Source organism: Penicillium antarcticum (assembly GCF_028974205.1).
Source record: "Penicillium antarcticum strain IBT 31339 chromosome Unknown utg000009l_segment0_segment0, whole genome shotgun sequence".
Taxonomy (NCBI): Eukaryota; Fungi; Ascomycota; class Eurotiomycetes; order Eurotiales; family Aspergillaceae; genus Penicillium; species Penicillium antarcticum.
This window is the reverse complement of record NW_026695307.1, coordinates 2,051,786-2,075,935: the sequence shown is the minus strand read 5'-3', so window position 1 is coordinate 2,075,935 and position 24,150 is coordinate 2,051,786. Positions and strand designations below refer to the sequence as shown.

General features: G+C 47.0%; 6 protein-coding genes across 6 annotated transcripts; 4 read left to right on the top strand and 2 right to left on the bottom strand.

Annotated features, from left to right (window-relative positions):
- Positions 1–1,592: 1,592 nt before the first annotated feature.
- Positions 1,593–9,204, bottom strand: N7508_009144 (uncharacterized protein; the record flags this gene model as incomplete). The annotated part of the gene is made up of 5 exons (XM_058467207.1): positions 1,593–2,494; positions 2,554–6,211; positions 6,271–7,022; positions 7,077–8,562; positions 8,617–9,204. The coding sequence occupies 5 exons, from the start codon at positions 9,202–9,204 to the stop codon at positions 1,593–1,595; spliced, it is 7,386 nt and encodes a 2,461-aa protein (XP_058315053.1).
- Positions 9,205–10,220: 1,016 nt separating this feature from the next.
- Positions 10,221–11,222, top strand: N7508_009143 (uncharacterized protein; the record flags this gene model as incomplete). The annotated part of the gene is made up of 4 exons (XM_058467206.1): positions 10,221–10,382; positions 10,442–10,462; positions 10,513–10,659; positions 10,716–11,222. 4 exons carry the CDS (start codon positions 10,221–10,223, stop codon positions 11,220–11,222), a joined length of 837 nt encoding a protein of 278 aa, XP_058315052.1.
- Positions 11,223–11,988: 766 nt separating this feature from the next.
- Positions 11,989–13,554, top strand: N7508_009142 (uncharacterized protein; the record flags this gene model as incomplete). Its single annotated transcript, XM_058467205.1, has 3 exons — positions 11,989–12,213; positions 12,289–13,036; positions 13,121–13,554. 3 exons carry the CDS (start codon positions 11,989–11,991, stop codon positions 13,552–13,554), a joined length of 1,407 nt encoding a protein of 468 aa, XP_058315051.1.
- A 2,213-nt stretch (positions 13,555–15,767) lies between these two features.
- On the top strand, positions 15,768–17,767 carry N7508_009141 (Dyp-type peroxidase; the record flags this gene model as incomplete). Its single annotated transcript, XM_058467204.1, has 8 exons — positions 15,768–15,808; positions 15,865–16,087; positions 16,140–16,477; positions 16,534–16,635; positions 16,696–16,806; positions 16,860–16,966; positions 17,029–17,424; positions 17,478–17,767. 8 exons carry the CDS (start codon positions 15,768–15,770, stop codon positions 17,765–17,767), a joined length of 1,608 nt encoding a protein of 535 aa, XP_058315050.1.
- A 1,517-nt stretch (positions 17,768–19,284) lies between these two features.
- On the top strand, positions 19,285–19,533 carry N7508_009140 (uncharacterized protein; the record flags this gene model as incomplete). Its single annotated transcript, XM_058467203.1, has 2 exons — positions 19,285–19,455; positions 19,504–19,533. 2 exons carry the CDS (start codon positions 19,285–19,287, stop codon positions 19,531–19,533), a joined length of 201 nt encoding a protein of 66 aa, XP_058315049.1.
- Positions 19,534–20,831: 1,298 nt separating this feature from the next.
- On the bottom strand, positions 20,832–22,571 carry N7508_009139 (ankyrin repeat protein; the record flags this gene model as incomplete). The annotated part of the gene is made up of 6 exons (XM_058467202.1): positions 20,832–20,873; positions 20,932–20,990; positions 21,053–21,160; positions 21,209–21,610; positions 21,669–21,891; positions 21,948–22,571. The coding sequence occupies 6 exons, from the start codon at positions 22,569–22,571 to the stop codon at positions 20,832–20,834; spliced, it is 1,458 nt and encodes a 485-aa protein (XP_058315048.1).
- Positions 22,572–24,150: the final 1,579 nt, after the last annotated feature.

Sequence of the window (24,150 nt, the reverse complement as noted above, 5' to 3'; positions counted from 1 at the left end):
AGGTTTGTGGCGTTTACATCGGCGGCTGTGAATGACGATCCCGACCCCTGTAAGATATGTGAATTCTGTAGGGTTTGATTGGCCGGAGGCCCAATCAGCATCGTACCCATCACATGATGAAATACCGGATTGAAATTGTTCACCGCTAGAATTCAATTAATCTTCATGCAAGGACCAGTCATCCGGATGGAATCTCAGAAGTTGCATTACAAGCCCCGAGATACGATCTAGGTTACCAAACGGTGCGGGCCGGGGCCCGGGAAGTCTGTGACATTACCACAACCCAAGGGCATCATGTCCGATTGAACTCTGTCCGAGACATAATGCAAAAAGGTATACCCCTAGCTTTAACACGTATTGAAGGATTTGTATAAAGTGCAATTACGGCATATCTATCAGGTGTAGCGCTTCTGTTAAAATTGTAATATAATTACAGAATTACAGTACACCTAATATGGAAGAGGTATTTAAGTGATATTTCTAGGTGTATGTTTGAGTAATTGTCAGTCAATATTCTTAAAAGAATGTCTCCACTCGGCTTTTAGCAGCCAATGATGAAATTTCTTCCTTCTGATGTACTGTATAGTATGGTGCGGAAATCTCTGACTAGCACCCTAGCTAGGGGTAAGTGCCTAATCAAGCCAATCAACATACGCACCAAAGAAAATAGGATAAGAACAAATAAATCTACGCGAACAACCAATTTACATCGATCGCCATGTTGCTGCAGAAGATTCATCAAGGAAAAAGTATCAAATCGTTGTGCAAATTGAATGGATCTATTTTAGAAGTAAGGAAAATGATCATATGTACGTCATTGTCTTGGATCGATCACATATCGGCCACCCGCAAGGGTACACGATAAGGAGTCCAAGAAGGCGCCAATGACAAACTCTATGCGAATGGTTGATCTTTGCATTTCACTTGAGCACCTGCATATTCCAGCTCGGTATGCCCATCGGGGCAGCCAATCATCGAGATATCTATCTCTCCATTGGCTTCTCACATACGTGCAATTGCATAGAATACCTTCATTCTTCCAATATGCGTTGTGAAACTAGAATGTATATTATATGTAAGCCACATTAGCTTATATATGCACTGTACAAAGGAGGCTATTGCATCTAAAGAGAGACGTTTGTGGGAAAGGCTAGTTATGCAAATCATCGAAAGCAGCGGTGTAACAGAGAAATGAGGGATCCGGGTCACTAAATGGCCGAAGTTGTATGATTTCTACGATGACAATGGTCCGCCCAAGGAATGCGAGTCTGCTGCAGCTACACCAAAGCTCCCAAAGAATTTTCGGTTACCTCACTTTATCATGGTAAGCCAGTGGACTTGTGATGCGGCAGTGATAAGATTTTATACTTCTCTACGGGTATGCAGTACTACTACTGGTGACTCTTGAGCTAGAACAAAGTTTTTTTTAACCAGAGAAAAGGGACGTTTGTTTCATATTAGAAGATCAAGTAAGAAAACACCGAAATTCAAACAATGCGAATGGTAGCAACAAGCCCCCAGAATTTCGTACATATGTTCTAGGTGATAGTCTGGCTCAGATAATCATGCTATTAAACAAGGGGGAAACCATATCATGGTTTGACATGCGATTTCAAGAAGGCAAACCCATCTCGAACTGCCTGCAATGCCTCCTCGTTCTGGTTCATATCCGGATATATATCAAACAAATGCACTGCATCGAGTACTCTGATCTCAGAATCGAGACCAGCGGCAGAAAGTGCATCATATGTCCTCTGCGCCTGGGCAATGGGAACCAGATCATCACGGGTACCATGGATGATGAAAGTAGGAGACTGGTACTTATGGGAACGGATCTGGGCCAAAGGACTAATGGCCTGAATATCCTCAATGCTCGGTGGCTCCAATTTGGACATTTTATTCCGCTGGGTCGGGCCTTGTCTGTTGAGCAGGACAGGAATCGTCTGACCGGTCCAGTTCATGTATAGTGCTATACGACTGCGAGCGTCACTAGGGTTCATCCAGCCGCCCAAAGAGGATGAAGGATTATACGCAGTGATAGGCTTGTCTTGAACGGCTTTCCACTGATCGTATGTATCAGTGGACGGAGCGGGTTGGCCAAATGGCAGGTTTGGCTGACTCCAGAAGGGATCCTCATAGTCAGTCGGACTGTAGAATGAAAGAATTGCCTCCGGGGGGCGGATATCAACTTCAGCAGCAGTCCAAGCAAGTGACATGGCAAGATGACCACCAGTTGACCATCCAACGGTCACGACGTGATCACCATCGGGTTTTATGTCGGGGCGTTGCAGCATCAATCCTGGCAGTACTTGGCGAGCCCACTTGAGGGCATCCCGAGAATCCTCCATCGGCCCTTCTACGAGAGAGACCTCTGGGCAGAGCCGGTAATCAATGCTAACTGGCAAGAACCCTGCTTCAAGTAGCATTTCTGTTTGCTTGGGGCGGATGTCCTTTCGAGAAAGCATGACATGGCCGCCACCATGGATCATGAGGGCTTTGGTAAATGTTAGTCTCTGTTCGTCATTGAGATATGCTGGGATTTGCTTAACGTACCAATAGGCCGGGATCGGCTTGCTGTATCAACCTCTGAAGGATAGTAAATGTCCGCCTGTAGCTGAACACCATCCTTCTCCGCAAAAGTAACAGACTCCTCGGTGACCAGGGTACTTTCCTGAGGGCCGACGTTGGCAGGAGAGGCCACAATCAATCGTAGGATCTCGGATTCTTTCGAAGAATTACTACTCCAGTCGACCCACTGATAGCCGGCCTGGCGAAGGGCCTTCTCCCAAGCGTATTCGCTAGCAAGAGCGTGCTGTCGACCGTCGTCAAACATCCACCAGCCCTCGAGCAACCCAAAGACCAAGTCAAACCAGAAGAGGTTGCGGGTTAGCTCAATCAAGCAAAGAATTCCGTCAGGTCGCAAAAGACTATTGATGTTCTTGGTCGATCTCGCGATGCTGGGGGTGGCGTGAACACAGTTTGACGAGATGATCACATCGTATTGTCCTAACATTGCTTCGGGAGGATCCTGGTCAACATTGAGAGCTGTGTACCGCATGAAATTGTACTTCTGGAATTTCTTTCGGGCAAGGGCAATCAGTGAGGATGAGATATCTGTGAAAGTGTACTGGAAGCGTAGCCCAGAGACGTCCGCGAGTTGACCAAGGAGAAAGCCGGTAGTACCACCAGTGCCTGCGCCAATCTCGAGGATCTTGATCTCTCTACTAGGGTCAGCTTTGCTGAGAACATCCCGGAGAAGTTGCCTCAAGTGCATTGTTGCAGAAAGGAACATTGGCGCATGGGTGTATACATTTCCGATCAGTTCACGTGCCTGCTTATCCTGGAATAGAAGGGCCAGGGGATCAGCCGAGCCAGTCAAGCACTTAGCCAATTGGGATCCAGTGGTGCGAAGAAGATTGTGTTCGGACTCGTGACAAGGGTATTTTCGGACAATTTGCTCGTGCAGGACAGATGAAGGCGTGGTCGGAATGAGTCTCTCCGTTCGTAAGATAGAGTTTCCTTGCCTTTGGACCAACTTGGAGAATTCCAAGACTGAATAGAGCTGATCCTTCACCTGCCGATGTTGAGGCAATACTGGAAGTTGCGGAATGACCTGTCCGGGACCGACGGACTCAAGCGGAACCCCCATGTCTTGGAAAGCTTCGACAACATATGCCGTTACGAGAGCCATCTGCTGGGGATAGACGGAGTCACAAAAACCAGTCCACTGGGTTTTCTGACTGTGAGCGGTAGTTGTCTTGAGCTTGGCAAATACATCTCTTGACAACTCAGCCAAAGAGTCATCTGTGGCAGGTGTTGCGTTCATATGGCTAACTTGACTCAACATCTGCTTCACTGGGACCTCAATAGGGACTTCGGCTGGGGCGGAAACAGGTAAGGTTTGAGGGGAAGCATCCTGGAATATTGTGTTGGCCAGACCTTGGATATCGGAGACCTCCATCAACGTAGTGACAGATAAGTTGAAATCAAAGCGCTTCTTGATCTCAGCCAAGACTTCAGTTCGCATGAGCGAGTCAACACCGATATCTTCAAGACCTGATGACGGGAGTAACTCTGCCAGTGGGATGCCTAGAAGAGTGTGGAACATCTCTCGAATGGTGTCTATGTGGCCCCCGCCGACACTGACTCCTTGCTGAAGATTGTGCGAATTTGTCATCGCGGCCACTTGTGTCTCAAGTCGGGGCTTTCTCTCACCTGACCCGAGGACTAACTCAGGAGCGTCTTTGTTTAGTCTGTTGAGAGCGCGAGACAAATTGGACATTAAAACACTAGTGAATGTTGCCGACATGATGGCAAGAAGCAGCTTGCCGCTTTCAGAGTCAAAAACAAAGATATCACTCATAAATTGCTTCTTGGAAGGTCGGTCATAACTGGTGTAGGTTGTGGTGGTTCCGGTAGACTTGGTATCTCTGTTGATAAAGGCATCACTCAAAAAGATGTCCTCGATACCACTGCAGACAAAAACTTCATCGCCGCGTGTTTCAGACAAACAGTTAGTATGAATACCAGCCACCTGAAGGAAATTGTCGACGAGTACGGGGTCACAGATGCCATTTGCACTTGGGGAATCTTGCAAGGAGACGAGACCGGTGGCTTCATGTCCGCTGGCAAACACTTTTTTCACCCCTCGGAAGTAGTCTGCATATTCAACGACTCGGTTGAAGGTCTGGTAAACGGGTAGTCCAATCAGCCCACTAGCATCCGATGACATTGCAATGGCATGAGAGCGAGATGGAGTGATGAGCCGATCCAGGGATCGGAAACGCGAGGAAGCTTGAGAAGCTCCATCCACGTTGTGAAGTCCGATCTCACCTGTGGCGTGCGTCTCTGGATCTGACATCATCTGCCGCGTGAAAAGAGAGAAAGACCACTTGAGATGGGTGTCAGTCTGTGATAGTCGGAGACAGACTTGTCCTTTGGACTCAAGAAGCAACGGGGCAGAGATGCTCAGATTTTGGATATGTGGCATAAGCCCAGAGAGTCCATTTGAGGCTACCTTACTTGCCGCCTCCAAGATGATTTCAATGTAAAGAGATGCAGGACACAGATGTTGACCAACAACGGAATGTCCTTCGGCACACAAGCGGTAGACCGGGTGAGAAACATTGACGGAGAAAACAGTGTCCCGTGAACTTTGTTCAACCACTTTGACCAGTCCACTGTTATTGTCGGGTAATGATGTAGGTGAAACTGGATGGAAAGCAGATGGATCAAACGGAATCCAATGCTTGGTCTTCGCAAATTGATAAGGAGGCAGATTGATCGACTTGTAAGAAGGTGCTTGGTGATGACAGAAAGCCCAAAACTGCGCTTCGACGCCCTTTGACCAAAGGTTCGATGTGGCTTTGGCAATGTTTCGTTGTGCTTGCGAGTCATGGAGATTAGTTGATTGGAAGACATGCCCTTCCGGGGATTCGGACGACTGGATAATCTGTCGAATCATCGGGATCACAGGCGATCCTGATCCAGCCTCAAGCCAGATCGCCGGCCCGGAAACCTTCTCTGCAGCCCTTTTCACAGCTGATTCAAAGTACACAGGCATGCGGCTGTGCTGGACTATCTTCGTGGGGGTCACAGAAGTCCAATCGTCCAACTCAGAGCAGGCCTCTATCGGAATCCGTGGCTCGCGGTACACAAGTGACTGAGCGACTTCAGTGAGGCCGGAAACAATCCCGTCGACCAGTCGAGAGTGGAAACCATGAGTACTGCGTAAACGCTTTGTTTGGATAAACATGGAACCGCCCGCAGCTATAGTTTCGATATTTGCGATGGAGACCTCGTCCCCGGCAACAACCAGGTCGCGTGGGCCGTTGAAGCACGCGATATCCACAGAGTTATTGCAATCATTCACCAGGCCACGGACATCTTCATGTGTACCTTTCATGGACAGCATGCTCCCATGTTCCAGACCCCAACTGCTCTTGATAAGGCTCGCTCGCTGAGAGATGAGCGTCATGGCGTCGGAAAGATTAAGGATACCCGCCACGCATAATCCGGTTAGTTGGCCAAAGCTGTGTCCAACAATACGTTCCACCTTCAGCCCGGAGTCAATCCAAGCTCTGGCAGACGCGTATTGGATGGAGAAAAGTATGCAATGAAGGGATACCAGGTCTTCAATTGGACTATGTTGGAAGATCGTCGGGAACAGACTGGGAAGACCCAAGGCTTTGCAAGTGCTTTCACATTCCATCTAGATTCGCTTGGTCAGACTGAGGCAAACTGTGTATCTTTCGGAATAAGTCAACTTACCAAGTGAATTCGCAAATGCCCGCAGGAATTGAACAGGTCTTCTGAAATACTGGCAGTGTTACCAGCCTGACCACCGAAGCATAGAATCACAGGAAGTGGGCTTTCTGGCTTCTTTTGCGTGTGGGCATTTTTTGAGATCACCTCAGCGAGCTGGTTCAGGAAGCTGGGTATATCGTTGGCGTTCGTTGAGAAAGTAGTCACGTAGTCCATTTTCCTGTTCTGTTTGATTGCAAGATTGTATGCGATGTCTTGCAGCAGGCTTTCATTGGGATGAGTCGACCTTTCAGTGATAAACCTGTGAAGAGCCTCACAGTAAGCGCGAAGGGACTCTTGAGACTTTGCCGAAATGAAGATTGGGACTTCTGATGCGCCTCCTTCGACGTAGTCTAAACTACACGATGGACTCCTGTGCTGTTTGACAAGAATTGCCGCATTACTTCCAGCGGCGCCATAGTTTGTTACCATGGCCGCATGATGGGAGGACTCCCAGTTGATAGACTTGTTAGGAATTGAAATATTCTCCCGATGGGAAGAAGGTATTTTGGGATTTAGGCGAGAAAAATTGGCCTGTTTCGGGATTCTGGCCTTTTGGATCATCATGACTGTCTTTAACAGTGCTGCAACTCCGGATGAGGTTTCTGTGTGTCCAATGTTATCTTTGATAGACCCAATCCAAAGCTCTTCAGCTCGACTTGCTCCGCCAAAAACCTGGCGAATACTGTCAAACTCAATGGGATCTCCCACTTGTGTGCCTACAGCAGAGTTAGTACGAGTGGCTAGCTATAGAGCAATAGTAGAAGACATACCAGTACCATGGGCCTCGACATAGCTAACTTCATATGGAGACGTAGCCCCTGCAGCAAGGGCTTTGCGATATAGAGACTGTTGAGATTCTGAGACAGGGACGGTTATTGGGGAACAGTTGGACCCCTGATTCACTGCCGATCCCGCGATGACAGCCAAAACTGTATCATGATCGCGAAGGGCATCCTTCAAAGGTCGCAACATCACCAGCCCTGCACCTTCACCGCGACAATAGCCGTTTGCATCCGCGTCAAATGCCCTGGAGGCACCGGTAGGGGACAGAAAAGAAGCAGCGGCTAGGTTCTGAGTCACTTTGGGACTGGTCATGACGTTCACTCCTCCGGCCATTGCAATCGAGCATTCCTTCGCCTGTAGGGCCTTGCAGGCCAGATGAATCGCCACAGCAGCTGAAGAACAAGCTGTGTCAACTATCAATGATGGACCACTCCATCCAAAGTAGTGACTGATGCGCCCGCTGTTGAATGCCTGAAGAGTCCCGGTGGCGGAAAATGCGTTGGAGTCCCGGGACCCAACGTTGTCCGTATAATCATCCGATCCGACACCGATATAGCAACCAATGTCCGAGGTCAATGAAGAAGCAGAGATTCCACAATAGCCGGCCGATTCCATCGCATTGTATGCGACTTGTAGCAGCAGTCGTTGTTGGGGATCCATGGCCTCTGCCTCGCGGGCTGAGATACCAAAGAATCGATGGTCAAAAGCATCGGGATCATCTAGGTAATTTCCAAAGAACGGTCCTTTTGGCTGTCGTAGAAGCTCGTTCATTTTGAATCGATCGTCTGGCATTTCACTGACAGCGCACCGCCCCAATTCGAGCATCTCCCATAACGCCTCAACAGAATCGGCCTGGGGATACCGACCAGCCATCCCGACAATTGCGATTGGGGTTACTGGGTCGTCACGATGAGCGTTGCGAGTGGTATGCTGCAACCCTTCCGCTATTTTCACCCCGTTGGAAGACGCGTGACCATTGGTGAGCCCGTTGGAAGGTCCATTAGTAACTTGACACAAGTCACGATGGCCGTTCTGCGGTGCTGATTGAATGCTCACACTACGGGGGATGATGGAACTCCCGCCAATCGTCAGCAAGCGAGCAGCATTGTCCGCTTCTCTTACACGATAGAACGAATTTGCAACAGTAGGAAGCCACTTGCATTGCATGACCAGGATAGATTCCAAGGCAATGGTGAGTAAATCCCCTTGGTCAATGACGTTGCCGTCCACGTTGGATCGGAGAGGCAGGAGAAGTTCGCCTCCACTTGGAAGCTGCAAGCGCTTGTCGTGCTGAAAGTACTTGACAAGATGTTGCACAGCGACCTTATGTGCTTCGCTGTGGAACCTTCCCCTCAGAGAAATGGGCTTCGCTGATACATTGTGACTTGCAAGATCTTTGACCAAGGCATCCATGTCTTCCTCTGGAACAGTTACTGTGACACTATTCGTATCCAACTCGCATGATGTATAAGCCTGATAGAGTGTTTAGTAAGGTGATAGATTGAAGATGAATAGGGAAGAACTCACCTTTGGATGGGATGCAATCACTTGTTGAAACTTCTTGCAAGCTGCTGATTGCTTCCACCTTACAGCAATAGACCGATAGGCACCATAGTTCAACTCGTCCAAGTCGACCAAAGCACCGATGCATACTGCTAGTCGAATAATTGTCGCAGTGAGTGACTGAAACTCGTCCTTGGAGAAAGCGGCCACGATCGCAGCCAGGAATCCCACGCAGAACCCTTGAGCGTCGATGATGTATTGCTCCCCAGTCAACTCCTTGAGCTTGATAAAGTCCAAGATTTGACTAATCACAGTGAGGGGCGTCAGGATTACATTTTTAGGCTCTCCTGTGGGTGGTGAGGGTGAGCCATGTAAATGTTGCACCAGTGCGATGATCTGCTCATCCCCCGAGACTTTGCAGAGGGTCGGCAAGGCCTTAGTAATATCGGCCCAGAGAGAAGGCAGCTCCTGCAGAATCTCACTGATGAATTGAAGAGATGAATCTTCAGCAAGAGTCGTGCTTATTTGAGCCGAGACCTCATCAATATTGCTGCATTGCGGTCCGAATAGAACGGAGACCGGATATCCGACGCTGTCTGTTGAAGCTTGCATCGGGTGAGAAGTAATGTTTGAGAGAAGAAAACGCAAGAATGCAGTAGTAATGACCGATTGGAGTTCACCTAGGCCAAAGGAAGAAGCTCTTCTATTAAAGAAAGACCCTATCAAGCTCTCCAAAAGCAAAACATGTCTGATATTCCACGTAGTCTAATTGATTGAAGATCTTAGTACTCTTGTAGCTAGCTTCCGGCGTCCTTGCGTACACGCATGTATCGCGAATCAAGTTATACCATCCTCATATGTCGATTTGATCGCCCCCTGCAGGCCGAAGTATTCTAGGTCTCAGCTACAAAGTAACACTCCACAATTGCTTCCAGCAAGCATCTTGTGTAAATTCTTTCTCTCATTGATTTGGCCTTTGATCGGCGGGCAGCACAGGACTGGCCCAATCAAAGGCCATATTCGAATCTAGTGGCTAGCTGGCTCCTGTAATTTCTTTTTTTAACATTTCCTCTTCTTATTAATTTAATCGATTTCGGTGTATTTTGTTTACATGTTCATGTTAAATATCGAGATACATCTGTTTGTGGTCTGATTGGTGCATTTTCATATACATATTTTGGATTTGGGGCGTCGGAAGGCAACATGCATATGCATGCCAGTCCCGTTGCCCCCAACGCCGGTTTTCTTGATCGGTGCACGGGAAGACAAGTCGTATGGACTGAAAATCTGTCAGAGTTACCTGGTTCAGTATACCGCGTCGAGTTTTTTATTTTCACTTTTATTTTTCATCCCTTGCATGAATTTCTAAATGTGGCGAGCTGTACTCTGTACTATCTACATGCCGATCAGCACGATACAATCAATAAGAGATATTGTTACTCTGCACACCGCAACACGCAGACTCTATATCACCTGCAAGAAGCATTGCTCCTTTGTTTAGCCGATTCAACACGGACAAATCGGATAGATAGGCCCACCGCATAGTATATCGTTCCAGGAGCCCTTATTATTACTATCTTTCGTGACCATCTTTTCTCTTTTATAATATTTGACACATTCTGTCCATCATGCACCCAGACTCTCAGCTCCAAGATGCAGTTACCAAGGGTTTCGATCCCAAACTCTTGTACGACCCTAATCTGGATCATGTCGACGAGCCCGTCCGATCGATCCTTGAGGAGTATAGCAATATCCCCGCGGACAAGATCTTAGAACACGTTCGTCAACTGGTCAGTACTCCCAGAACCAGGCCTGATCTTTTCGAGTTCAGATTACTGACGGTGATTAGAGAGATCGAGCATTCGCCATCGTACGCCCCTTGTTACCATTCTACGGTACGGTCAAGCTCACTATTTCTAGTTCCCCTATGCCTGCGTCGGAAAGTTTTCCTTTCTCCAGCTGAGCATCGCATCTTCGCCCGCGTACCCTGAGATTCTCCGCCGGGTCAAAGCAGGAGACAAATTGTTGGATCTTGGATGTGCGTTTGGGCAGGAACTTCGCCGCTTGGTGCGTTTACGTCTAAGAACCTCTTGGTGAAAAAAAAAATCAACTGACGACCATAGATCTACGACGGTGCACCCTATTCAAATCTCTATGGAAGTGACCTCCGTCCTGAATTCCTTGAGCTTGGCTGTGACCTGTTCCTTGACCATGACAAGATGAAGGAACAACTCATCGGCGCCGATATCCTAGACGAAAACTCCAATCTGATGGGACGGCTCATGGGGCAACTTGACATTGTCTACATCTCTTTGTTTCTCCACGTGTTTGACTGGGAGAAGCAGGTTGAAGTGGCTAAGCGTGTACTCGACCTGCTTGCTGCGAAGCCAGGGTCAATGATCGTGTGTCGCATCATGGCATGTCGGGACCAGACCCTGGTAAATGCCACACTGGCCCGCATGCCATACTACTATCATGATTTGGCGAGTTGGAACCGCCTGTGGGAGAGGATTAAGAGTGATACAGGCTTACAACTTGATGTGGAAAGTTGGGAACAGCCGGATGAGTTGGCGGCAAAGCATCCTGTCGAGGGAGTCTATGTTCTTGGTTCCTCTGTTAGACGAACTTAAATAGCCAGTTAGATAGCAATGGATCAATGTATCTTTACTATGTCTTGAAGAACTTATCACGGGTCAAAATTGCTTCAAACGCGGTATGAAACAGGAAGATACCACATGTGTACGCCCTTGCATGTTTGATGTTCAAATGCCAACTGATTCATGGCACATACTACGACTTGCTTGGATACCCATTACAGAATGGCCAGTCACGCTTTATTCTTTTCGATCTGTACAGACCCCGCTTTAGCTACTGTACAGCGAAAATGTTCTATTTGTCATGGTCAAGGACGCAGAAAGCCATGCTCTTGTGAGCGAGGGCAGGTACATGATAATGTTACCTGGCAACTAGTGCTCCACAAATTATTAGCTTTTGATGCAGGTAATGTGTGCATAGCCCTAGATTAACCCTAAACGAATGATACGTACTATCCTTACGCAATATAGACCTGCAGAAATCGGGCCCACTCCACCTGGTGGCGCGACGCCAGAAAAACAAAATGATAAGAAAACAAATCAAAAGATCAACAGTGGTATGCATGGGATCAAGTTTCTAGATTTGAAATACATAGAGGTCACATGATGTATACGCAACCTACCAATGCATTTGCAACCAATGTGTGGTCAGGTACCCAATACCTCGTACCAATGGGGAGCTGATCTTCCAATCTAGGAGCTCTATCAAAATATTTGGCCCATACCGATCATGCCGTAGTTTTCTCACCTGAATATCATCCTCGCTGGTCCATTCTGTCAGACCCTATCACGGTTTACCAATATGAACTTCTTATTCGGCCCACGGCGGGCCCAACCGGCCACTGTGGAATCAGACAACATTGTCCCCCTTCGCTCCTGGGATACAGCTCTGTCCATGCGTGGTACAGTCCTAGACACTGCCTTGATTTTCCATGATGTGTTAGATATCCCCAAGCTCCATGGTGCATTGGATCGGCTGTATTCTACCGGAAATTGGAGCCAGCTTGGAGCTCGACTACGCCTGAATGTAAGCCATACCAACTTCTTGCCCCGGCGCTGCTACATGGCCAAATGAAACTCTCTAAGTATCAATTTTTCTCAGGGTCACAATACTTTGGAGTATCACATTCCGAAATGCTATGACGATGCCCGACCAGCCTTTATATTCACCAATGTCAGACACGAGATGCCCATCGGTTCTCATTCATTGGCAGCCCGACTCCCTGAAGTTGCAGACATGGCGAAACTCTTTGCATCTCCAAATGACTTTACTCCGCTTGTGCGAAGCAAAGATACACCCCAAAAGCTAGACGACTGGATCTATTCCGACAACCCGCAGCTGTTCATCCATGCTGTTAGTTTTGACGACGCGACTATTCTGACTGTAACCTTTCCACACACTCTGGCCGATGTAATGGGGATCGGTATCTTCATGAAGGCCTGGTCTGCCATGGCCCGGGGTGACCTGGCCGCTGTGCCGAATCTTGAGGGCTTCGAATCAAATCCTCTGACAGAGCTTGGCCAGCGAACACCGGCAGAAAAATATGTGTATTTTGACCGAGTACTCAACAAAGGCCAGCTGCTTATGTTTGTTGCTCGTCGCATAGTTGATTCGCTTTGGTATCGCCAAGAGGAAAGACACACAATCTCCCTCCCGGCCAGGTGTGTCAAGAAGATGCGCACAAAGGCTATTGAGGAGCTTGAAAGGTCGAGTGACCACGGATGTGCCAATTCCAAACCCTTCCTCAGCGAGAGCGATATAATACTGGCATGGTGGGCACGCACACTCTATATTGCACTCGGGCTGTTACCAAGCCAGCGGATCCTACTCAACAATGCGTTCAACCTGCGTACGTCGCTGCATGATTCTTTTTCTTCTCCCAAAAATGCTTACTTGGGAAATTGTGTCTGTATGTCACCCACTTTTTTACAAGGATGCCATCTTCGAGATGAATCATTAAGTAAACTTGCCTGGAGAATTCGGCAATCAGTAACCCTTCAGCAGACGGCCGATCAGGTTGAGGCTGTGACGGCTTTGTTGAAGCAAACCATGGAAAAATCAGGCTACCTTGCATTGATCGGCGAGCCGGGTATGCTGCTCCTCTCCTCTTCAAATTGGCACAAAGCCGGAATGTACGGGTTAGACTTTTCTTCGGCAGTGACCACGCCTGGAAAAGACCTAAACAACCGGGCAAACGATCTTGGGAAACCATCGTATGTCAATGGAGTTCTACATTCCGATCTATCATTCAGAAATACCTTTGCTGTGACAGGAAAAGACGCTGGTGGTAACTGGTGGCTTAACGGCGTTCTTCGGACCGATGCATGGGCACAGGTCCAAGCCGAGCTTGAGAAGCTAGCCGATTGAGATTTGGTGATGTTTTTTTGTTGCCAGATATGCCGCACCGATAATTTGGTTTCCGTCGATACTGTTGCTTTTCTTTCTGTAGGACGGTGTAAGCCTTTCGTAGAGTAGAATTTTCGGTGAGGGCCCTATCAATATATTTGTGTCCAGTCATTCATCATTCATCCCAAAGAAAGGTGCTTCGTCATTTGATTGTTGCCAAATTGTGATGATATGTTATGAGAAATCTTCGAGAAACGTGGCTTCTGACACTGACCTAAACCAAGAGATCTATATCGTATCTTCATCATACATCCAGGAGCTATCCCAGCTGAGTCATGAGGAGCCAATCTCTTGAACGCATGTCTCGTATGTCACCCCGTCACATGTCGTATAACTACTAGGTAAGTAGGCTTGGACCAAATATATGTTAATCAAGTTTCCAAGGAGGTTTACAAAGGCTGCGGTGGATGATTCTATCAGAGCCCGCATGCGCAATTTGTTAAAAGAGGAACATGTCTGCTTATGTATATGACTTGAAAGAACACGAATTAGGAGTTGCCAAGAGTGGAATGAAGCCAAATTTCGGATTCATTTTGCCATTCATTGACTGAGGACCTCACATATAAGGTCTAGTTATGGTCTACATGGTCATATAGATAGGTGAGAAGTTTTACTTGTGGGGTGGAGTTGTTTCCAAGACGTGACTGTTCTGGAGATTTACTATCAGAACAAACACGGTTGGCTGGTTACTGAGAAAGATTGCTTATGCGAACCCCGGCAAGTTTGTTTGCATTTGATCTATAGGATCTTATTTTAATCGCCCGTGGCTTCATGCATCTTCAGGACGAAGACCCCACCTGCACCGTTTTGGGTACGCACAGTAGGACAGCGCTTACATCGGAACATCGGAATTGACCACATTTGACCCCCGAGAGACTTGCGGTCAAGATCTGGCACATTTTGTACAAACCGCCCAAGACACTCCACAATTTACAAATCTGCGGCCAATACCAAGAATGCCCGAGTTGTCGATCGGTATCTTTCGTGCCGGCAAAGCTACCAGGATGGTCGCTGAACAGACTTAGATAATTTCTAGGCATATGTTATTTTGGAAGCTTTACGATGAACTTTACACTCCGTGTCGGTTGTTTACATTATGTTGGAGACTAGATATCGTTTTTATCCATCTCGTGAATACTTTGCCATTCTGTTTTCTTCCTTTTGATTGGTTTTTTGATACCCCCGTCGCTCTTTCCCCTGGTTTGTATTTGATTTTTATTCATGTCGAAATTTCGGTCGTTCATATTCTTTAGCTACACTAAGCCCCGTTGTGCCTCCATGTCACTTTAATTTATTTATTTATTATTATCATTATTATTATCTTGTTTTGTAGATCTATACGGTTTGATTTAGTGGCGGTGAGAGCCCACCAGATCTCAATTGGCGTAATGAAGTCGCATCATGCATCCGCTGCATAGTTTCGACCGAGCTGGATCCTCGATTGCTGGATTAATAATTGTTGAGAGATGATTGTGCTGCATTTATATCATGTGCCGCAACAGCTAGTAGACCCACGTTTCAGGTCAGACAAAGCCCTGCCGCCCTCCAAGCACTAGACGTGCGTCATTGAACGAAATACCCATTCATGACGCGTTTAGATCCAATCAGATCAGATATTATAGTGCTCAGACTTCATACGATAGGACCTCGTACAGTTTCCCTACCACGGTAAAGCTGTAGACCACTTGCATGAATGTCTCAAGCGAGACTTTGATGTGATCTACATTGTTGCAACACGCAAAGCACAATGGAACGTCGGACAGATCCGTTGGAGATCCGGTTCTCCCATATGGATACGTGATTCTGCTCTCTTTCACACCCAGATGGGGTGGAGGGGGCAATGTCAGCTGGCAGTGACATTTTCGATTTGCATTGCATGGTTGTGCACCATCTTCCTAGGACACCCACATTGCATTGCAGAATGTGATGGATCCATCTGAATGGATACCAAGGAGTAATTTGCGTGCAGCCTTTGCTACGTGGGATCTGTAGACAGACACCATCATGGATGCCTAACCGAGGGGTGGTCTTGCCTATCGACTTTGCCCAATTCCCAAGCATTAGCCGCTGGATGGTGCTCACTGAAATTATATAAAGAACGCCTTCTTACCCCCGATCAAAAATTTTCATTCTGGAAAAACTTCAACAGAAAGTATATTGACTAAGTCGTTCCAATGGCGCCTCCAAACAAGAAGAATATTCAGGGAGATATCTGGTGAGCTGAAAACGTACTCGAAGTTCTAGTTTGAAAATTCATTCTAATGATCTCAGGCCCCGTCTGCCCAAGAAACACGAGCTGTTTGTCTTCTTCCGCATCACTAATCCACAGCTGTTTAAGACACACCTAGCTGGCCTTGTTCCCTTGCTCACGACTGCCCGCGATGCCGAGAAATTCAGATCTGAAATCTACAAGAAGAAGGCTCAAGACACCCTTGAAGGACTTGTTCACTTCTCTGCAATCAACGTCGCCTTCTCTGCTAGGGGCCTGAAAAAAGTGAGTGATGAGATCGTTTTGAAATATTATGTGCCATACTAAGCCGCGCTAGCTTGGAGCCGAGACATTCACAGACGATATCTTCAACAACGGCATGTGGGAAGATATGACTTACCCAATGGAGGGTGATGATAAGACAAAGCATCACGGTCTCGATGACCAGCATGATTGGTTCCATCAATTTACCCCACGTAGTGGATACATTGACGGCGTCTTCACTATCACCGGTGAGACCGAAAAAACGTTGACTGAAACTTATGATATGGTCAAGCAAACCTTCGGAATTGATCTTAAGGGCGAGGGAGAAGGTGGTCTTCCTAAGCTTGACAGGCCAAGTATTCAACTTATCTTTCAACAACAGGGCCATGTCCTGGACGATGATAGAGAACAGTAAGGCAGTTCAGCTTCATTGAATGGATGAAGCCTGACTAATTTTTACATTTTAGCTTTGGATGGGTCGATGGTATCTCCCAGCCTGCTGTCATTGGTCTGGACACCGATGAAAAAGTTGAAGAGGCCAAAAAGGGCTTAAAGCCAATTAAGGCTGGGTAAGCTCTAGTCACTTTGCACCAGATGCCATTGGACAGAGTCATTGACAAGCTCGCTAGTACTATTCTTGTGGGAGGTGAAGGGGATGAAGGGAACCACCCAGCATGGGCCAAAGAGGGAAGCTTCATGGTATTCCGCACGTATGAACAGAGAACACCCGAGTTTATTGGGTGAGTAGCTTCATTTGCCTCTGCGTTGTGCAATATTATTAACACTCCTTTAGATGGTGTGGCCGCAACACCAAGAGAATGGCTGCTGAAGGCATGACTCCACTAGCTGCGGCAGAGCTTCGCAAATTCTCATCCCGTGTTGTTGGGCGATGGCCCAATGGTAAGAATTTCTTTCTGAGGTTTCCAATTTACTCGCAGCATTCACTTACTCAAAATCTCCAGGAGCTCCGCTTGAACTTCACCCAGACCAGGATCCCACACCTATGCTGATCGCCGATCCAATCGCCAACAAGCAGATGTTGTTCCAGAAATGGAGAGACCAGGGCTTAGACCCCAAAGCCGAATATAAGAAATTGGAAGAGACAAACCACACGGATGCCTTTACTTACAATCCCGAGGACCAAACTAAATGTCCTTACGCTGCCCACATCCGGAAGTGTGGTCCTCGAGATGACTTCCCCAATTATGAAAAGCACTTGATGTTGCGACGGGGAATTCCCTACGGACCCTTGACACTTAACAATGAGAAAGGTGGTGGTGTGTCACAGCATGACCGTGGACTGCTGTTCGTTTCCTACCAAAGCAGCATTACCAATGGGTTCCGATTTGTCCAGAAAGGTCCGTATCCTAGTCACATTGGCATCAACATTTGATAATTAACAGCTCTGCAGTATGGGCAAACAAAGAGGACAAACCAGTCGATTTCACCGACAAGCTGGGAAATACCGGGCCTCAGGGCATCGACGCTATTATCGGTCAAATGCCTCCCGACTACCGCCACGAGGAGGATGTTACCAAATATGAGGACCCAGCTCCCGTTGCAAACTTCCCGGATGTTCAGAAGCCTGTGCCAACCCCTAACAAGCACTTCATTCCCATTGAGCGCTGGGTAATTCCTCGCGGCGGTGAATACTTCTTCACTCCTTCGATTTCCGGAATGCAAGACACTCTCTGCAAGTAACCAGAGAGGCTATGCCAGCAAAAATTAATCTATTTGATGGTTCTATAGTTGGGGTTCTTCGATCTTTGTTTTGGCTAGTAGATAGCTTGGGGGCCCTGTCGTTCTCGGTAGCACAAATGATTTGAATTACCTTATCTTCTCTCGCACTAAGTTGATTCTATTCCTGTACCAGCGCCAACGCTTGAGTACCATGGAACTCATGGTAAATATCCTGTTTAGATGTTGTTCCACATGAAAATCAGTTCCCAGGCGGCTGTATTCATACTTCGTGCGAAGCAAGTGAGCCGGTCTTTCTCAGCCCAGACTGTATTACTAGGTATCTTGTTGTAGTAGTCTACTGATAGAAACTATCATGTCGTAAATCTTATTGCGTGACTTGGCTGATATGCGCATATTTTATGTATATATATATGAATGAATTGCACGCCAATCCTAAGAGGCTTTATCTAGGTTATTTGACACCCAGGAAGAAAAGCTCACGCCATGCTAGATACTTCAACGATACCACTTTGCTGTTTCGCGGCGGCAGAGAAGTTCCGGCTCACAGTAAACAAATTCATAAACCACAAGAGTAGTGTGTAAATCCGGGACGGGGCTTCCACCGGGGTTGACAGGATGCATAAGCAATGTCTACTGTAACCTGAATACCTATATTTATGAATTGTATGGTGAGAGAAGTAGAGTGTGGAGGAAATCAAAAAGCCGTAAAAAATTGCGTTTTTTGTGAACAACTTGAGTACATGACCCCTTACCTGATCTTAAGGGGGTGAAAGATAGGGGTGCAGAGGGAGACATGTTGGTATTCTCCTAGGATTCTTGGACCAGAGATAAACAATTTACAATACCGAATGGCCTTTCAAAGTAAAAATCACTTGTACCGTTACTAGATATGCATTCTAGTTGTAATCCTCGTTGGTTCGAAGCAGACAAACTGAAAATCTGGAATTCTATGTTACGCACCGACACAAGAGCATGGAATAAGGAAGGATGTACTGTACATGTAGCAGAGCTGAATGGGGCCAAATCTTGCCGTGTAAGAAGCGGGGCCCTCTTAAAAAAGGTTGTACGGCACGGGACGATCCACAATAAGACGGAATGGGGCAAGACGCGTTCGTGCAGTATTGGATCGTCGTCATACATTCTGTATAACTTGAGCCGTGGATCTATCTATCATGCATCTTGAGCGAGACCAATCATTTGAAGGCTATAATGGGATCTACGTAATGCACCTTCAAGGTTTCATTGACCGACCTTGTCTGAAATTTAGTCGAAAAATGCCTCATTGCCTTGCGTGAAAGGTATACAGCTTATTGGAGAAAGCTGTTAGCCCAGGTCCACCGTTTCCAATAGCTCTAAACATTGTACATCGTGCACCCACGGATGAACATGCTAGAGGAAGGATGTAAAGCTTCATATAAATACCCTCTATGGTCACACCACATTTCCTATCTACTTACGCCATCCATTCTTCAAAGCCCTTTAGTTCAAACAACCTTGAGCCCAAATAGTCTCTCAAAATGCAGCTCGCATCCTTCCTCATTGCCGCTCTCGCGTTTGCTGTCTCTAACGCCTGGGCCCAGGATGACGCTTCCGGTGACGAACCTACCTGTCTGCGTATCTGTCGTGATGATCCTGTTACCTGCCAGGCAGACTGGGTCTCTACACAAGTTGCCGCCGAAGGCGAGGAGGTAAGTACCCATTTAAGCCATCCAGCGATTTGATACTAATTTGTCGAGAAGCCATGCTGGACTTGCTGCAGCAAATAGATCAGCAAAATCACACCAATGAATGATGAAGGGTTGCCACTATTGAGTGAATATATGCTTGGACCATGAGCTTTTACCTGGAGGTCCCATGGCTTCGGCTTTTTTAGAGTAGTGTTTTTGCCTTCATGACTTGGTACAAATAATATTGTCACGTTGATTTTCCCCATGAAGCAACATTTGTTTTACAGGATCGTGGCAGGGAATGCTCTGTTTGAGAGCAAAGCTTGTATCTTAATGACCCGAAATTTGTTACCAAGCAACACCACAAATAGTCAAGTATGCATACGCTTGAATGCTGTATCACCAGAGCGTACGTGCTAATCCTGTAAGGCACGACAATTGACCAATCAGCCCTCCCTGTGTAACTCTTCGGACTAAGGATCACTCATTATTCGCACTAAATTGGTGAATCGGAACTTTTGAGTTCACCAGATCTCGGACCCTCGAGAATGTTACGGCATTACTACCTTGGCTCTTGATTTCTTGACGCAAGGAGAGGCATTTACAGCTACAGACCCACCTCAGCTAGCCACCAAAATTGTGACGCATCGACAAATTCTAGCAAGACCTGCACCTCCTTCTTGCATTCGCTCAATCTTCCCAGCAGCATCGATAACTTGTTCAAGACACCCCAACCCTTGTTATTGAGTTCCATCGGTAAGCGCTCAAGAGATTGATTCTGTTGTGTATTTTTCATATCACCTACGCAGAATGAGCGTCGTTTAGGGGCGAAAAGGTGCTGCAACTATTACGGGTATCCTCGAAGCTGGCCTATCATTCACTGTATTCCCTAGCAATGTAGCTATGGGAATACGCCAGATCTTTATAATTGCAGGAGTGGTCAACGTAACTCAATTTAGTAGACGTCTTCTCCATGAGAGTTCCTCACACCGCTTATTGTGTCTTTGAAGAGATAAATCAGGGCTCTGTAAGCCTCAGATACCACGCCGCACCATAGCTCTTGGATGTTACAGGATCATATACTGCCCTTGGTTTAGTTTCAATTAGCAGAGTAACCCATCAAAAATCACTCATAACTACTTTATGTTTGGGATCATCTAGTTGCTTTCTCTCAGTACAAACACGATATTGGAGCAAGATCAAACTTTTTGCTGCCTATTAATTTACATGCGAAATACTCATCATAGCGGTGGTTACTACAAGAAGCTTTACGGTAATTTGGAGTATTCAAACATTCGATATGAATAAAGGTACCTGGTCATAGCTATTACCTACAATGATTACACAAGTTGGAAAGATAGTCAAAAGAAGACTGGCTTTCGTTTACGAGTCTTTAACTAATAAACGATCGGGTTACTTGCGTTCAGTCTCTCCAAAATCTAAAATGAAGTCGTTAGTTTTGCGTATGAGGTCAGTGGAACCAGTAGAGACTCATACCCAATCATTCAGCTCAGCATCATTATCTCTGAGATTCTCGAACTGAGCGTCCAGATGTTCTAAGTTTGACTGTTAGCCTGAACCATATTCCTTCCGCTTCGGTTCCGCAGTCATCACTCACCAGCAGTCACATTGACATTATCAGGTACAAGAGTATTCAATTGCCAACTTCCCAAAAACTCAGTAGCCTCGGTCGCATTACCCACCTGGCTGAGGTCATAACGGACGGCTGTTTTGGGTTAGCTATGCCTGATGTAGAGCCACGACGAAAGCTTACCTTCATCTCCGTAACCTTTGCTCTTCACAAAGTTGAGCGATGCTCTAACTTCATTTTCATATGAATTAGTAGGCTCCTCGTTTGGACATCCGTCCGTGATTGTCAGGATAAGAAGTGGTCGCTTCAACGTTTGGCCACCGTTCACTGGCCCGTAGAGGAAGTCATTCAGGACTTTCTCTTTAAGGTTTGTACCCAGTTTAGTCGATCCATTGGGTGCGAAATTCATCTTCGAGGAAAGATCGCTGGGCTTGAGGTCATTAGACTTGTCGCTCTTGTTGATGAAACGAAGATGGACGAGCGTGCCCTCTTCGGGGGCAGCCTGCGTGATGAGGTTTGCCATCCGTTCAACCATAAATGCTTGACGGTTCATGCGGTCATCATCCTTCATCGAGCCACTGTCATCTGGAGAAGATGACTATCAGCTTGGCTTTTATATGAAAGTAGATCACTTATGACTTACCACAATACAAGATTGGCTGGTACAATGCTTGGCGAGACATGATGGTCACATTCCTGGGTGTTGCACCTGGGAAAGCTGAATCCTTTAAGATTCTCGCTGCGTTCTCTGCTACCTTGGCCACATATTCGCTACCAGCAGGGTAGAAGTCCTCAAGGCCCTTTGCATTGATAAAATTATCGAGGTTTGCCTTGAACTCCTCTGCCGTGCGTGGATTTGTGATTTGCTATTATGGCGTTAGTCGAATCAAAAATGGAGAAATGTGAATAAACAGATACATACGCCTGGCGTTGGTTCCGACAATGCAGCAACACGGTTTATGGCGTTCAGACCGACATCCTTGAAGTTTTTGAAGTAGGCCAGGGCAAAGAGACCAGAGCTTACGAGAAGATTCTCCAGCTCGGGTTTCCATTCTGGCTTCTCATCTTTGGGGCGAATAGACTTATGAACAGCGGTGTTTGTGGACTTTTCAGCAAGCTTTCTAGGTGTCTCGCCAAGTTCGTTTGACCTGTCGAGGGCTGCTCCTGCCTGAATAAGTGCGCGAATGGCCTCGGGACTGGTGCCTTGTCGGATTGCTGACATCAATGGAGTGTCACCCTTTGGCTTTGAAACCGGCTCATCTGACTTCGCGCCATGCTTGAGCAGAAGCTCGACAATACGGCCGCTGTTTGGTGCTTGAGTGGCCGCATAGAGAGGGCTCTTGCCATCCGGAGATACTCTGTTGGCGTCGGCACCGTTCTGCAGAAGCAGCTTTACTGCACCCACGTGGCCGTTTCGAATTGCAAGGTCAAGGGCTGTATCACCATAGCTATCCTCGTCATTGACTTCCACCTCAATGAGGAGTTGTGGAACGTTCTCCAGGTTGAGTGTTCCACTCTTCGCGTGAGTATGAAGGTTTTCCGCCATAATGAAGCTCTCTGTCAAATAACGCTGAGAGAAGGCTTGATTGATCAGCTTTGAGGGGGAATTATATTCCTCACCGGCTCCATGATAGCCGTACTTATATTTTCAGCTAGAAGCTATGACACCCTGTCTGCAGCTTGTGGATGGTTCCATCGTGCCTGTTAACACGTAATGCCTGCTGGTTCACCCCACTCATGTACACGCAGGCGATGTATCACCCAGCATGTGCATATTCCAAGAAACCATCTCGATCTAACCACGGATGATAAACCAGTACTCGTCAATGCAGCCAAGAGAGTGACGTCAACCCAAATGACGATTTGCTTTACCATATCCATTGTTGGTCACGCCCAGGTGATATCAAGGTATCAATTACTCAAGCTGATGGGTTCAGCGGTATTGCACGCCAGCTGCGCCATCGCGAAGATCTCGAGGTGACCGCTAGTCACTGCAAGATGGTTCGTGTTCGGCTGAGTGATTTTTTCTGTTGACAAGTGATTGGCTCACTCCCACGCCGTGGAACGTCAAGCTATAGCATACTGCAGTCGATGTCTTTTCTTTTTCACTATCCTGATGTATCATCAGCAATATCGATACTTCTTTATATATTGAAGACACTACGATTTTGTGTGCTCGGCCTAGAAGCCGGCCCAGGAGTGCCAGTGAAGGAGAGGCTACTTACTGTACGAAAGACGCGGCTGCCGGTTACACTTGCCAAGTCTACTTTTGAGCTGCCGCGCACGGATGCTGTAAGATCATCGTTCTTCTGTCGTCGTGCAGTGTCGATGTAGGATTAACTTTGTGATGGCCATGTGCATGCAAGCACAGTGTGGAACAGGTCACACATCTACCAATTTGTGATTAGTTGGTGGAAACGCTGGCTAATCCATACTGCACAGTACAGCTGTATGTTTTTTTTTCAATTTTTTTTTTTCATTTGCTCTTTTCATTCTTTTTTAATTACTTATTCTGTGACCTGCCCAGTAACAGGAAGACCACATCGTTCCTAGATTTATGTCACGTACTTGGGTTGAATACACCTTGGCATTTGAACATCATTATAATCCCAGCTCTCCGGGGTCATTCATTCATTGCACGCGCCCTGCAACTCTACCACATAGTTAACCACCCAAATGGGAGCTGCTCCTCCCGGAACGGGCCGGCGTGCTCACATCGAACAATGGCGCTATAACTATAACCACTGGTGGCAACGAAATAAATTCCAATAGAGAGAACAGTTGCGGTTGTCTCTCCCATGAATCAGAAATACCCACGCAGCTTGTTAGCTTCGCGGGCATTTTTGTTATGAATAGACGCAAGTTTGGTCCGTGCAAATCCTGCGGCAACAACATGGAATGCATTTAATATAAGGAAGAGCTTTGCATTTAATATACTGTAGAAACCATGGCGTCTGCTTCTGATTATGTCGCAGGAAAAACAGAGGCTGAGAGATGGGGACCGATAGGTAATAATGTAGTATCCCCTTTCCGGATCTTGTTGCCGTGGCTAGTAAGATTTGAAGGAGCGACGACTATCTCTCATGAATCTACCAAAGCCGCCCTAATTGCAGAGTCCAAAACAA